Source organism: Hippocampus bargibanti, linkage group LG05 (genome assembly GCF_051943395.1).
Source record: "Hippocampus bargibanti isolate YZ-2025 linkage group LG05, ASM5194339v1, whole genome shotgun sequence".
Taxonomy (NCBI): domain Eukaryota; kingdom Metazoa; phylum Chordata; class Actinopteri; order Syngnathiformes; family Syngnathidae; genus Hippocampus; species Hippocampus bargibanti.
The window spans coordinates 28,167,531-28,181,835 of NC_142738.1; the positions used below are offsets into that span (position 1 = coordinate 28,167,531).

Below are 14,305 nucleotides of genomic sequence, written 5' to 3' on the forward strand. Positions count from 1 at the left end.
ACAGGAATTAGCCTCGTCGGTTAGTGAAAGTACCTGCCACCAACTCGAACTGGGCCCGATAAGCCACCCAAATTCCTTTCCCGGAGAACTTGGGGGCTTTCATGGGGGGCCAAGCCACCCCCAGGGCGCCGCCATTAATGTTCACGTCACCCCTCGTGGCCGCTACGTCCCGTCGTGGCGCCGTCATGGCGGGCTCGCGCTCGGTTCCACATGGATTACCGGCATAATCAGTGTAAAGATAACCGCGCTCGGTGGCAGCTGACACTGGCATATCAATCACGCATGGCACTGCTTCTTCCTTTACCTTTAAAGCAGCCAGGTCGCTGTGCTGAACGGCTTCCTCCTTTACCTTCCACGTAGCAAAGTTGCCGAACATTTTTTTTTCCAGCATTTGGACGTGCGATGGGAAATCCGGAGCTTCTGACACCAATGTAATGCCCCCTCAGCGTGACAAATGATGTGCACAGTCGCTGGTATAGCAGGTCGATCTTTTAATAACATAACGTGGCTGTTATCTCATACAAACAGGAGCTGTTGTTACGCCACAACTCACGTGCAGTCATTCTACTCAGGCACTCTCACGAACCACCCGTTGTCGGGTCCTTCCTTCTCTCCGTGTTGACACGCTCCCCTGACAAGCCCAGCCCCCAAACATGCACAACAATCACCGGACGTTACAGTATTATAAATCATAATTAAAATCATGGTGTACTACAGGTCAACAGTAGTTAATATGTTTTATCATTAGGTCCTTTTTAGAATTAGAATAATAACTTATGAATTCGAATGACTCACCAGGTAGTTTGTAATTCTGCTTTCTCGATTTTTTTTCTCTGCGTGTTGTGATGTCACAAGTGGCTGGGTCCTGGAGGGGAAATACATTCCACTAAGATGGCTTCACCCAGAGAGAGTTTTTGGCCTCATCTGGTGGAAGGCAGCAATCCACCCACATCTGTGGCTGATCGTTACTTGATTGGCATGCATGGCTTTTAAGGCCAGAGAGCCTCTGATTCTGCGGCCGGGGAGACAAGCTCCATTGTTGTGCTCTGTGGAGAAACACCGAGAAACTGATTGCTGCATGGAACTCGTCGCCAGTTGGGAGCATAGGACAGAACACTGGATTTGGACCCTTGCTAAAGGTGGCTAGGCTACCAAGGAAGGACGTCAAGAGGGGTAAGGCCTCGAGATACATGGTGGAGAACCCCATCTTCAGTTTCACCTCAAAAGAGACTTTGTCATACTTTGAGAATTGGATGGGGCGCTATTCTTGCTTTTTTTGCTTGTGAATTCCCCCTGAAACCCTTTATTAAAATCTTTTTGTTTGCATTCAAACCTGTCGCCCATTGCACTCCTTATCCTGCCCCGCTGAGAGCAAGCCTCTCATGACATTACATTGTTTGCTTCCCTCACAATGCTGTTTGAGTGACAGCAAACCTTTGCCAGCATAGTTGATCACTTTTCCATCGCAAAGTTTGTTTGAATATGAAATCTGAAAGCGGGCATCCATCGACATGTTTTTCTAACCAAGCCCAATTCCACAAATTATTTATCCTTCCATCCAGAGATGTCATCGTTCCACGATTACTATTGTGTAGGACATCTCTCTTCCACGACATCTTTACAATGTGAAGTCATGTGCTCTCCCGAGCGAGCAGTCACACGGAACACGTGCACGTAAACTTTACCCCAAAACTAAATCTATGATATATATATATATATCGCATCTCGTCCATCTCCGCTTTGTTCCAGTAAGTAGCCCATTTTTCATCAAGGTGCTCTGGTTCCCCAGCACCTGACGCAGACCTTGTTTGGCCGGGCGACGTCTGAGCTGGCATGTCATTCGATTTATTGTCTCTCATCATTGTATAAGGTAGGGATTAGCATGAAGGGTCCCAAGGACCTACACTGGATGATGTTTTGTGCTCATTTTCTCTGCCCCAAGTGGGATTCGAACCCGTCTCCCGTATACCAAACCGATGCTTTATCAACTGAGCTATCCAGCCGCATAACCCACAAAGATGCTGTCAGGGAAAGCCTACATGGACCAGCCAGGTGGCTGGCATAGTCTACCGAAACATTTGTGCGGAGTATGGACTGGAAACCCCAAGGTCAAAATGGGAAACACCTCCAAAGGTAGTAGAAAATGACCGAGCAAAGATCCTGTGGGACTTCCAGATACAGACTGACAAGATGGTAATGGCCAACCAACCAGATATCATGGTCATAGATAAAGGGCAAAGGAAAGCCGTTGTCGTGGAGTCCCAAGTGATGGAAACATCATAAAGAAGGAACATGAGAAAATTGAGAAATACCAAGGGCTCAGAGAGGAGCTGGAGAGAGCCTAGAAGGTAAAGGTGACAGTCGTGCCTGTGATGGTCGGAGCATTCGGGGCAGTGACCCCCAAACTCGACGAGTGGTTGCAACAGATCCCGGGAACAACATCGGATATCTTGGTCCAGAAAAGCGCAGTGCTGGGAACAGCACGGATACTGCGCAGAACCCTCAAGCTTCCTGGCCTCTGGTAGAGGACCCGAGCAAAAATGGGGGACAGACAACGCCCATGAGGGGTGAGAAAAGGATTTTATATATATATATATATATATACAGTGGTACCTCGGTTCTCGACCATAATCCGTTCTAGAACCCTGTTCGAAAAGTGATTTGTTTGTTTTTTCGAAAAGCGATTTGTTACTATTACAAATAATGTAAATCGTTTTAATCAGAGCATCAGTTCCAACACCCTGAATGTTTACCTTTTCAGTACAGTATTTTATACATTATTTTATGCATGAAATTGCACATTAAAATGCTGACCAACACATAAAAAGCAATGTATATCTCAGAAAATGTTATGCAAAATGGCAAAGACACAAATAACATAAACATAAATGTAACCCAGGCTAATTGTACGTTCGTAAAGAAAAGAATTATGAATATGATTTTTTTACCTTTATGGTGGTCAGCAGAAGGCGCAGGTGGACGGAGGAAGGAAATTTATTGTTTGGAAGGAGAGTCCCCTTCCATAAAAACTTCGGGGAGCTCTTCTGTCTGAGGGGTGCTCACACGTTCAAATCTCTTTGCTACGGATGACTCGGCTAGAGGATGTTCTTTTCTCTTAAAATATCTATCCAATGACACTTGCTCTCAATCCCATAAACACATCACTAGATTTCACAGCCTCCTTATTCTTTAATATCGTACTGATCGTAGATTTCGCCATGCTGTATTCCCTACCAGGGGTGCTCAATACGTCGATCGTGATCGACCAATCAATCTCCATGGTACTATTGGTAGATCGCAAGACAAGGTGATGTGACATTGTCTGGAATTGACGCTTAAAAAAATCAAGTGGAGATCTTTTGAAAAAAACTCGACGTCAGCCAATCAGCCATCGCTTTATTTGATTGATACACCGGAGAACCAATCAAATGACATCTCATTGAGAGACTCACTGCAAGCTCAAACAACGCCCCTTTGTTGCAAGGATGTCGTTAGTTACATCCTAATTTTTCGCTCGGTTTTTCCCCCTTAAACGTAAGATAGAGTATAAAAAAGTGGAAGAGCTGGACCAAGTAAGAAGAAAAAAACGTATCACTTTCATACGGAATGAGAGGATGACTTATTTTCCACGATGACATTTTCAAGAGCGGTTGTCTCGTCTGCCAGTTAGAAACAATTGACATAATTATGTTGTGTTGTGCAACATATGCGGATATACATCAACATAAATTGCAATAATCACTATATTTCTCAATAAATACAATGTAGATCATTTTGACTTGGTCATTTCAAAAGTAGCTCCCTTGCTGAAAAAAGTGTGAGCACCGCTTACCTAGCCAGATCAGACACTCGCACACCTCCTTCATATTTTGCTATTATTTCTTTCTTAAATGCAATAGTTGTACGCACTACTTCTCTTTTTTCTCTCTTGTAGCAGCACTTACTTTCTTTGGAGGCATGATTAGGGGCTAAAACTCTTCGTACGCTATATTAAACGCGAGAGCAAAACGCAGCACATCCGCAAGCGACAACAGTTGGTCACGAAGAGAGCGATACACCCGTACACCGCTCAGCATCCCATCCTTGCGTACGCACTCACGCGTCATACCGGCGTTCGAAATCCGATTGTCGTTCGAACTACGAAGCAAAAATTTCTCGAATATATGTGTGTGTGTGTGTGTGTGTGTGTGTGTGTGTGTGTGTGTGTGTGTGTGTGTGTGTGTGTGTGTGTGTGTGTGTGATAGATAGATAGATAGATAGATAGATAGATAGATAGATAGATAGATAGATAGATAGATAGATAGATAGATAGATAGATAGATAGATAGATAGATAGATAGATAGACAACCTACACCGTCTATACTATTAACACATTAAACATATAAGTACCAAAAGTGTGACGATGTTTAGCGCATGTTTACTGGCGAAAAGCGCGGTAAGGGAGCAGCCATATTTGTTTTCTCGTTTCATCGTGCACAGTCTCGTGGTATGTTACTCCCGAGGGATACTGATTGTCAACGGAAGCTACCGACATCGACCAAAACACATGAAAGCATGCAAGCAGACTCAAGCACTACGCATACTGATTATCCTTTAAAACAAATGTTTTAGCGGTTGTATACGGAAATAAAAGAATTTAGAAAAAAAATAAAAAAATAAAGAACGAAAATAGAAAATATCACTTTGGCGGACAAAAATCGCGTAATTCCGCGAAATATCGGACGTCTGGGATACCTGTAATGTGAAAGCAAGATGTGTTTTGTCTTAATCCCGTGTATCGTGGTGTGTTGAACTGCACTAATTGATAGAAACGCTGATTTTAAAAGAGAGTTCTTTCTGCTCTCCTCACCATGCTGCTGAGTGGGTGACGTTACATTCCGGATACAGGGCGTCAGCTGGCTCTCTCCTCTCTCGTGTGATGAATCATGAGAACGGTCACCGGAGCGCCATTGGTGCGGCTCCCAGTAGTATTCTCCTCCTACCCTTTCCCCATCGCTGAGGTCACTGGGGTCAGCAGCCCCATATAGACTCATTGTCCCAGCCCACTTCTGCTGATGCTGCTGCTCGCAGTCCAACACTGACACACCACACTGCCTGAAAGCAAGACGTGGAAATAAAAACAGAAGGTCACTTTTGAAAGTGTTATGTGTGGACCATGATGGTTTACCTGAACTTTGTCTGGCCACCCATGTGGATCTCCTGCTTATACAGGTTTCATGGTGTCACCTCTAATCACATTTAACACTTAGGTGCAGTTGGTATAGTGGTTTGGTGAGGACGTGTATTGCATCGTTTCCTTTCCAAGACAATGGGCATGGCATGAAAATTAACGGTGAGCCAAATCTTTTGTTATGGTTCTCAACCCCCACCCACCAACACCATAGCTGCTCAGCTTCGCATCGGACTGGCATGGTTTCTTGTTTGAATTTTAAATGCAATTAGAAATATGGTGTCAGTGGAATGTACGGAGATGAAGCTCTCAAAAAGATCACTTAAAAATGCTCAGATCAGAGCAAAGCTTTTCCGTGGTCCTCACAGCCGCTTTGAAGAACTTCCCAGTCAGCAAAGGCTTCCCAGTGAGCAAAGGCATCTCCATGAAGCTGCCACAGCTGGCCAGGTGTCGGCACTGGCCTAATGCATGTGGGCTGAACATGGCCCAGAAACGGCAAAGGAGACAGTGGGTTGGGTTGACTCTGGCAAAGCAGATTTGGGCGGGCTGTGGCGTGAAGTATGTGGGCCAGAAATCAATTTACGACTCTGGCCAGTATTGAGCTTGTGAAGGCAATTCACTATACAAACACATCTTAAACATCACTTCCTGTCCGTCTTTATAAAATCTCTCCCAAACAGCTCTCTCTCTCTCATCTCCCCTCTCTCATTTCAAAACAGAAGCTATTCATTTATGAATTTGATTGCACTTTAGTTTACATATTTAAATGTTAACACATACACATTTGAATGATGCAAAATAATATGCTTTTTCTAACAAAAATATTGTTAGAATAATTTGAGTTTGTTTCATGTACAATTCACAGAGAGCATGGAAAGATTGGGAATCAGGATTGCTAGAAAAAGCATAATTAACATGCATCAGGTCTCTCAGGTGGGCAGTGATTTGTTTTTCACAAACCCAGAAACACACATCTTATTTTTCTGTTTCATTCCACGAAGCGGCTGTTATGCGCGCATGTATGGTCATGGGTCAACCGTAGAAGGTTGGTTAATCGCTAAGTAAATCCTTAAAAATGGCTGGGCACCTCTGGTCTACTACTTGGCGTAGTGATGCATCTGTGGAATTGCATTGTCGTGTTTTTATTTATTTATTTTTTTGGGGGTTGTGGTGAAATTTCTCTGAACTTTGATCACAATGAAAAGAATTATTGGCAAGCCCCATGTCATCAGCATTTTTCTCATTACCTTAACCAAATATCAAGCATATTTTGTATAATCAAAACCCGAGTTTTATGTTCTGTTCTCTTCTTTTGGGAGAAAACATTGCTGCAGTGAGGGACTCAGTAGGACGCATCTTCTTGGGTCACGCTCCCGAAAGAGGAGTGTGTAAAAGTGATTGACAAATGTCAGACGAGGACAGGTTTGCTTGGAACACATCTAGGGAAAGCCATAAATTGACTAAAAATTAACAGAAATAGCTGAAACTCTGGTGAAGGGTCTTCCATAAACTGAATATTGTGTGGTTATAATTTGAAATAACTTTTCAATCAAAGCCACAATTGGAATTTTCATGGGTACGCATCTTTTTGGGTGACCCGATAGGATGCTGCTGATGGTTGATTTCAACATCCCAAACTCCTTAACCAACAGACACATGCACACCTGGCTCATATTTCCCGATCAAATATTTCTTCATTAGGTATTTTTGCACACTATTTTCCACTTTTATCACTCGGACTTGCTACATTTGGCACGATGCAAAAACAACAGTCTGATATTCGTGGATGAAAAGGTTTCCTCAGTCGTCATCTGTACTTCTTTGAAGGTGTCGGACGTTTCGCTTCTTATCCAAGATGTTTCGTCAGCGAACTAAAGTCTTTTGCTGCTAGTTTCGACCATATATATACAGTAAAGTCTCGTTATATCGATATCGGTTATATCGATAGTACCGCTTATTACGATACTATTTCTATGAACGCAAGGAGAAAATTACATGCGCGCAGGATTGGATATAACGATAGTCCAGTTATATCAATATTTTTTCCGACTCCCGAGAATATCGATATAACGAGACTTTACTGTATATATATATATATATATATATATATATATATATATATATATATATATATATATATATATATATATATATATATATATATATATATATATATCCCTACTGTCCGGACGTGGCGGTGCCGGACTCTGCTATGATTGGTCCCTGCTCTCAGGTTGGGGGGGGGGGGGGGCTGAAGACTAATCCCTGCGGCTCCACTGATTACTTCTATTGTCCTAACTGATTACTTCTATTGTCCTGCCTCAGTATGAGGTCTACAACTGGCCTGATTGCCCCATTTGCTCTGGCATCACCTCATCAGCATAACTAAGCCTATGTTGCCAAAGAAGTCGGTTGTTGGAACGATCCAAATTGAACCTCACCCGACCATGCCGATTTAGTGAAGGGTTTTGCTGTTTTATGAAAATAGCTTCTTTTACTCCCCTTTCTATTTTCTATAACTATTTTCTATCACGTCCGACACCTTCAATGAAGTACAGATGACGGCTGAAGAAACATTTTCATCGATGTACCACTGCTGTCCGACTGAGAGGGTACACTGACGTCTGATATTCGCGGTTCTCTCCAAACTGTCACGGTTTTCAAGGTGGTGATGCCGGTTGTGAATCCCCAAAAAAAGCAGGCAGGAGGGAGCACCAGGTTGTGTTTAACAAATTGTATTAAAATAAAGTCAGCAGGAACCAAATCTAAAACATCAAAATCATCTGAACAGAAAAATACAAAGTATCAAAGAAAACCAACAGTGAACGTCTGCCAAGATGTAACAAACTTGACAGGGTGCAGAAAACCATGCACAGCATACAATGCATACACAATGCACTGCACAAGCACACATACACAATGCACAATGACCCGACACCGAATGGCCGTGCCGGGAGTCCTTTTAACTGCCACTGATGAACACGACCAGACCTGTGCAGGTGCAGGCAGGGCCGACAGCGGTATCCGTTGGTCGCCAACCAGATCGTGACACAAACACATCTGCTTTTTTTTTTAATCTTTATTCAACAATTAAAAACTTGTGTGCTCACAGTGCGTCTCACCACACACGTCTTTTTTCATCTTTCTTGAACAATACAAATACGTCAGGCTCGCAATGTTACATAACACACAAAGATAAAAGTCCGATTTGCGTAGATCTCAACCAGACATGTCTGCTTTATTTTTAATCGTTATTGAACAATACAAACACGTCAACTCACAATGGAACATACACGAGAATAATGTCCGATTTGCAGAGATCCCAACCAGGCACATCTACTTTGTATTTTTATCTTGATTGAACAATACAAATACGGCTGCTCACAATTTGCGAAGATCTCAGCCAAACATTCAACAATAACACAAGGAAGTGACATACTGTTTAAGTAAGCACAGTGTAGTCGAGTGGTGGATTGAAATGTGCCCAGTTTGGTCGAGAACCGATTTTCGGTCGTAAACCGAGGCATAAAAAAACTACAAATTCGAAAACCGAGGTCTGACTGTATATAAAGATTTATCACACAATTTCAATCATTCAATTCTTATTACATGCTTTTGTATTAATAAAGGGGGCCATTGATTTTATGTGGCTCTTTCACCCTGCTGCGGCTCCCTGCGGCTTTAGAAAACGTCATACAGCCCTGATGTGCAGAGGCTGTGCGCTGAGGTGCAGGAGCAGAAATCACATTAACCAGGTGATAAATATTGTATTTACATAAAGTGTAGACATACACATAATCAAGTTAAGAATAAGAAATCCTTTAATAGTCCCATAATGGAGATATTTGCAATCTACAGCAGCAAAATTGAAAGGGGGTGAGGGTACACAAATAGAGTTTGAATTAGTATCTGACTAGTAATGCTTGGGTTATACCAGGCGTTGGCAACCCACGGCTCCGGAGCCGCATGTGGCTCTTTCACCCCCCTGCTGCGGCTCCCTGCGGCTTTAGAAAATAAATAATGAATATTTAATTCAATGTATATTATTTTAGTTCGTTCGTTTTTAAAATGTAATTCTAAATTTGAAGATTATGGTGATTATAAATAATACAAAATAAAACGTATTACATTTTTTTTTTGAGATGAGATGAGATGAGATGAGATGAGATGAGATGAGATGAGATGAGATGAGACATTTTTTTGTCGCTCATAATATATACGTCACAACCATCGACAGTGGACGTATATCCGGTCACAACTGCCAAATTGTGCACGATCTCTTGAATTTTTCGACCCCCAGGTCGGCCAACTATGGATAAATCTAAGAAAAGAAAAGTGTCTGAAGAAAACAGAACGTTTAATGATACGTGGGCAGATTTGTTCGCTTTAAAAACAGACATCACTCACGCCTGACAGACGACAGCTTACAGTCCTGTGTGAAGATGAAGATAACGTCATACAGCCCTGATGTACAGAGGCTGTGCGCTGAGGTGCAGGAGCAGAAATCACATTAACCAGGTGATAAATATTGTATTTTCCATTTTGCAAATATTCTTTTTTTTCAAATAGACATTGAGTATTATATTTGAAAGTAATCTTCAACCCAACGTCTTTTTTCAGAGTTTAAAATGTTTTTGTTGTGTGAGGAAATGTAATTTCGCTTCTCTGTAACAGTTCATTGATTAATAAATGCACACTATAGTTTGTTTATGCATATATAAATGTAAAAAATGATGATGAAAAGATGCGGTGTTGTCTTCATTTTAAATGTCAAATGGATTTTGTGGCTCCCAGTGTTTTCTTCTCTGTGGGAAATGGGTCCAAATGGCTCTTTGAGCCGTAAAGGTTGCCGACCCCTGGGTTATACAGTATAATGTCATTGGTACACTTATTATATTTGGGAAATCAAATAGACATTATTTCAGTAGGGAAAAGGGAAATACCACATTATGAAGCATGATTTGTGTCTGTTTGTATAAATACAGATTGAAAAGATATTTGAAGCAAAGCTGCAACGTCCTTGAAGAGTGCGGTCACAACATCAGATTATGGTTCAGCAGGTAACATTTTACAGACGAGAAAACCTACAGTGTTCAAACAGAAATTGCACTCACGCAGATTGAAGTGGAAACTCAGAGATTATAGTTGCTGTCTGAGATTTGATGATAACAACAAAAGCAGCTAAATAGGTGAGGAGAACAAAGAAATATTTGTAAATACTGTATTTAATGCAGAGGAAGCTGCTTCTCTCGTCTTCTCATAAAACATGCACATGGCGCAAGAAAGGTTTCACGATTAGTCCAGTTGCTGCGAAAAAAAAAGGTTAATTTTTGAAAGCAGTCAGCAACTTTTTGTTTTAATCAAATTCAACTTAATCTTGTTGACTGGTCAATGGCCCCGAGCCACGTGGCTGTAAAGGGTAAATGTTCCAATACAAACAAAGACGATTTAACTATGATATTGTTTCATACGGCCATGACTATCTATTAAAAGCAATCGATGCAAGACTCAGTCATAATTTTACTTAATAATTATGTTGTGGCTGTTGACACAGACCTAGATGCAAAAGCGCTCGCACACAGCAAAAAAAAAAAAAAGACTGGAGGAAGGCATGGACTTCCAAAGAACATCACTCACCAGATACATTTATTCTGACTGTATTAAATCAGCATTGATAACCATCTGTAAAAGCATAAGAGTCATATAACGCAGCAATGCGTTTCTAGTCCATCTGGGGAAAACTGATACAATAAAAAACTGACAAAAGCTGAAAATGAAGCAAACTACTGGTGAAGTCACGACAAGGCTAAAAGCAAGCAGACCTACCGGTGCCGATCGGTAGGCCAAGAGTAGACAAAGCAGCAAGGGATGAGACACGGGATGACAGCGGCACAAAAGCCCTGCGCTCCTCCGAATGAAGCAGGCTTGCCGTCAGTTTCAGCATACTCGCTCATCACTTTCCAACTTCATCGGCATCGTTTCGCAAACTCGCTTTGAAACGCTCGCGCAAAACGAAGCTCCTCGTCCTACACATTCGAACGAGTCGATATTAAGAGAATGGGTATCGGGTGAGTTATTCAGAGCCTCGCAAGAGAGCTTCAACTGTTCATGGCCGCTTGCAGGACTGAATCATGACGATGCTGCCTTCAGGTGCCACTGGGAAACGCTACTTTACCAAGCGTGAAGAGGCCCACCAAAACGGATCGGAGTACCGCGCCACCGATAAGTAAAATTGGGAACCGAGTCGGTTCCCAATTGGTGGTGGACCGTCAGGGCCAGCAAGGCCTTCGATGCTGGCCTAGAATATCTGAATCACAGATTGATGTGAATTATATTTTGTCGACGAATTCTTATTAAACAATTTCAAATGGCCTTTCATCTTCCTTTCCTTGCTATTCCCCTGTCGTGCTCCTTCCAGATGTGTGTTTTCGTATTTTGTATTGTATAGGACAGGGGTCGGGAACCTTTTTGACTAAGAGAGCCATAAAAGTAAAATATTTAGAAATGTTTTTCAGTGAGAGCCGCACGCACGCGAGCGCGCGCGCACACGCTGCACGCGCACACACACACGGGCGTGCGCGCACATACAAACGCGTGCATGCGTGCGCTTACACACACACACCCACGCGCGGCCACTTTTCAACAAAATGTCAGAATGTATTATTTAAAATAACTTTGTGATAGTACTCACCGTTAACATGAATGGTTTTCCGTTCCTCGTGATTGGTAAAAATCCAGGCAAACGATCGGAATGAAATTCAACTTGCCGGTCCAGAGGTGAAGTTACTGCTAGCTTGCCTGCACACGACTCATAAGCTTCCACACTTGCTATCTGAAATATCTTCTCGCAGAAGTATATTTATGCTAACGTTAACATGGGGCTTGTTAAAATGTCACTGACATTCGCCTGTTTCATTGATGGTATTGTTTCATTGCAAATTAGAATCCGAACCTTTTCTCTCCTCAAAGGTGAATCCTCCGGTGCATTCAATCTTGTGTACTCGTTGGGCTCATTTAAAGGGGCGTTTACCTGTTTCGACATGGCGGCCAGTATCATCCAATCAAAATGGCGCTTTCGGCCAACTGCAGCCCCAACAGGAAATGAACGGCAAAATAAAAAAGAGAATATGTATTTAGTTTTATCGGCGAGCCATTTGCAATCATCAAAAGAGCCATATATGGCTCGCGAGCCATAGGTTCCCGACCCCTGGTATAGGACAACAGACACCTCCGGACAAGTTATGTCCATAATTTGTAAAATCACTTCAAATGACTTCTACTGAGTGCATTTTACAAAGATTCCACCGCATATAGCTATACTTTACGTTTTAAGACTCGCGCTGAATATTCAGGAAGTCTTGTTTTCGAGTTTTTTTTATGTTTTTATTTCAAATGGCATGCAAACAAACAAAGTAATAGAAACAAACAAACAACACTGCAAACAAAACACAACAAAAGCAAACAAAACCACTGGTTTTGAATAGCTCGTCAAGCTTCTAGAAGTAAATCAGAGGTGTGTCTCAACAAATCTTTCTGCATACTTAACATTTTGTAAACAGTTGGCAACATACATTAGGTGACATAATCGCGTAAGAGACAATACCTGATCACACAGGAAATAAGAGTTCCTGACAGATAATCATTATACACAAAGGAAAAAGAAGAGAGAAGTAAAAAATAAAAGAAGAGAGAGAGAAAGAGCGGGGGGAGTGCCAGGGGTTTTAACATTTCATTGAGTCTGCACAACATAGTGAAATTGACAAAAAAAGAGAGGGGGGGAACACCAGATGATTCGGCAAGCACATCATACTATGCCATATTTCATCAACAAATCATGTGTTTTGATAGTGTTTGGATTGGCAGATGGTTGAATTGTTTTCTGATATAGTTTCATTTCTTTTTGAAATATTACAAATAGGGGTTCCCTCCCACAAAATTTGGATTTATGAATATGATGTTTGACAAGAAAAACTAATAAATAAATAATATATTTATCGTTGGTCTTCTTGTAATATCCAAACAGCATGTCTTTGTAATGAAATATGAAAGGAGACGTGATTTTACATTGAACATATTTGACAAAGTGTTTCCAGAAGCGAGTAGTTTCGGGACAAGCCCAGAAGAGGTGAGTTGCAGTTTCAGGCTCAGCTTCACAAAATGTACAAGATATATCCTGTAAGGACCTTATCTTATGTTTAACAGGATAGCAACGGTGCAAAAGTTTGTAGGTGATTTCTCTTTGTGTGTTTGTTTCTCTTTGTGATGAAAAAATTATATGGGAGGGTCCAAGCCTTTTCCCATGTGATATTTGGGACATACGTTCTGCAGTGATTAACAATGTAGGAAACCGTCACAAAAGATTTTTGAAACAAATGTTTAATTTCACGGTTCCGATTTCGAGCAATTGATGAGAAACAGAGTTTCCCCAGGGCGGTTTCTGCCACTGGAATTGCCGGTGGTCTGTCAGGAGTAGCGTAGTGACCCTTGAACAGGCTTATGATACCACTTGGGATGGCATCCATAACGATGGCAAAGTCCTTAGGGGTCACAGGGATTTGATGCGTATTGAGAAACTCAGCAAAGTTCATTAAATGATTGTTTGTTTTAAAAAGTTGTTTTACATAAATGATACCCAAGTCAATCCATCTCGAACAAAAACAAATCACTGTTGAGTTATTACAGATCATACATGAATGTGGTGAGAAAGAATGCTTATACATTAGGCACCAGGCTAATAAAACTTGTTTATGGAATATTGATTGGATTGGATTGGATTGGATTGGATATGCCTTTATTCGTCTCACAGTTAAATACACAGATAGGTAAACAGGCAATTTTTCAACCCTATAATTACATTTCAGCAAGAAAGACAGACCACCAAGTCGGGAAAACATGGATTTTGGAATGAAATTCCAGATTGCATCAGGGCTAAACAGATAATTACGCAGCCAGTTAATCTTAAACGTATAGTTTAGAGAAGTAAAGTCCAAAAAATGTAGGCCTCCCTCCTTTAACGTCCTGGATATGACAGTTTCTTATATAATGAGTTTTATTTTTCCATACAAAGTTATACATTATTTTGTCCATTGTCTTACATGTACTTGGATCCACATTTAAAGCCATTGTAGGATATA

General features: G+C 41.5%; 1 protein-coding gene across 2 annotated transcripts in view; it reads right to left on the reverse strand.

The window, feature by feature from the left end:
- Positions 1-11,295, reverse strand: part of LOC148898390 (BTB/POZ domain-containing protein 10-like) — a 44,131-nt gene extending 32,836 nt beyond the window's left edge. For both annotated transcript variants that reach the window (XM_088997572.1, XM_088997571.1), the window contains exons 1-2: positions 10,998-11,295; positions 4,851-5,095 (exon numbers count right to left, since the gene is read on the reverse strand). In XM_088997572.1, coding sequence (XP_088853698.1) covers positions 4,851-5,095; positions 10,998-11,125 — 373 coding nt within the window. In that variant the 5' untranslated portion in view covers positions 11,126-11,295. The remainder of the gene's footprint in view (positions 1-4,850; positions 5,096-10,997) is intronic.
- Between the last annotated feature and the right edge of the window lie 3,010 nt (positions 11,296-14,305).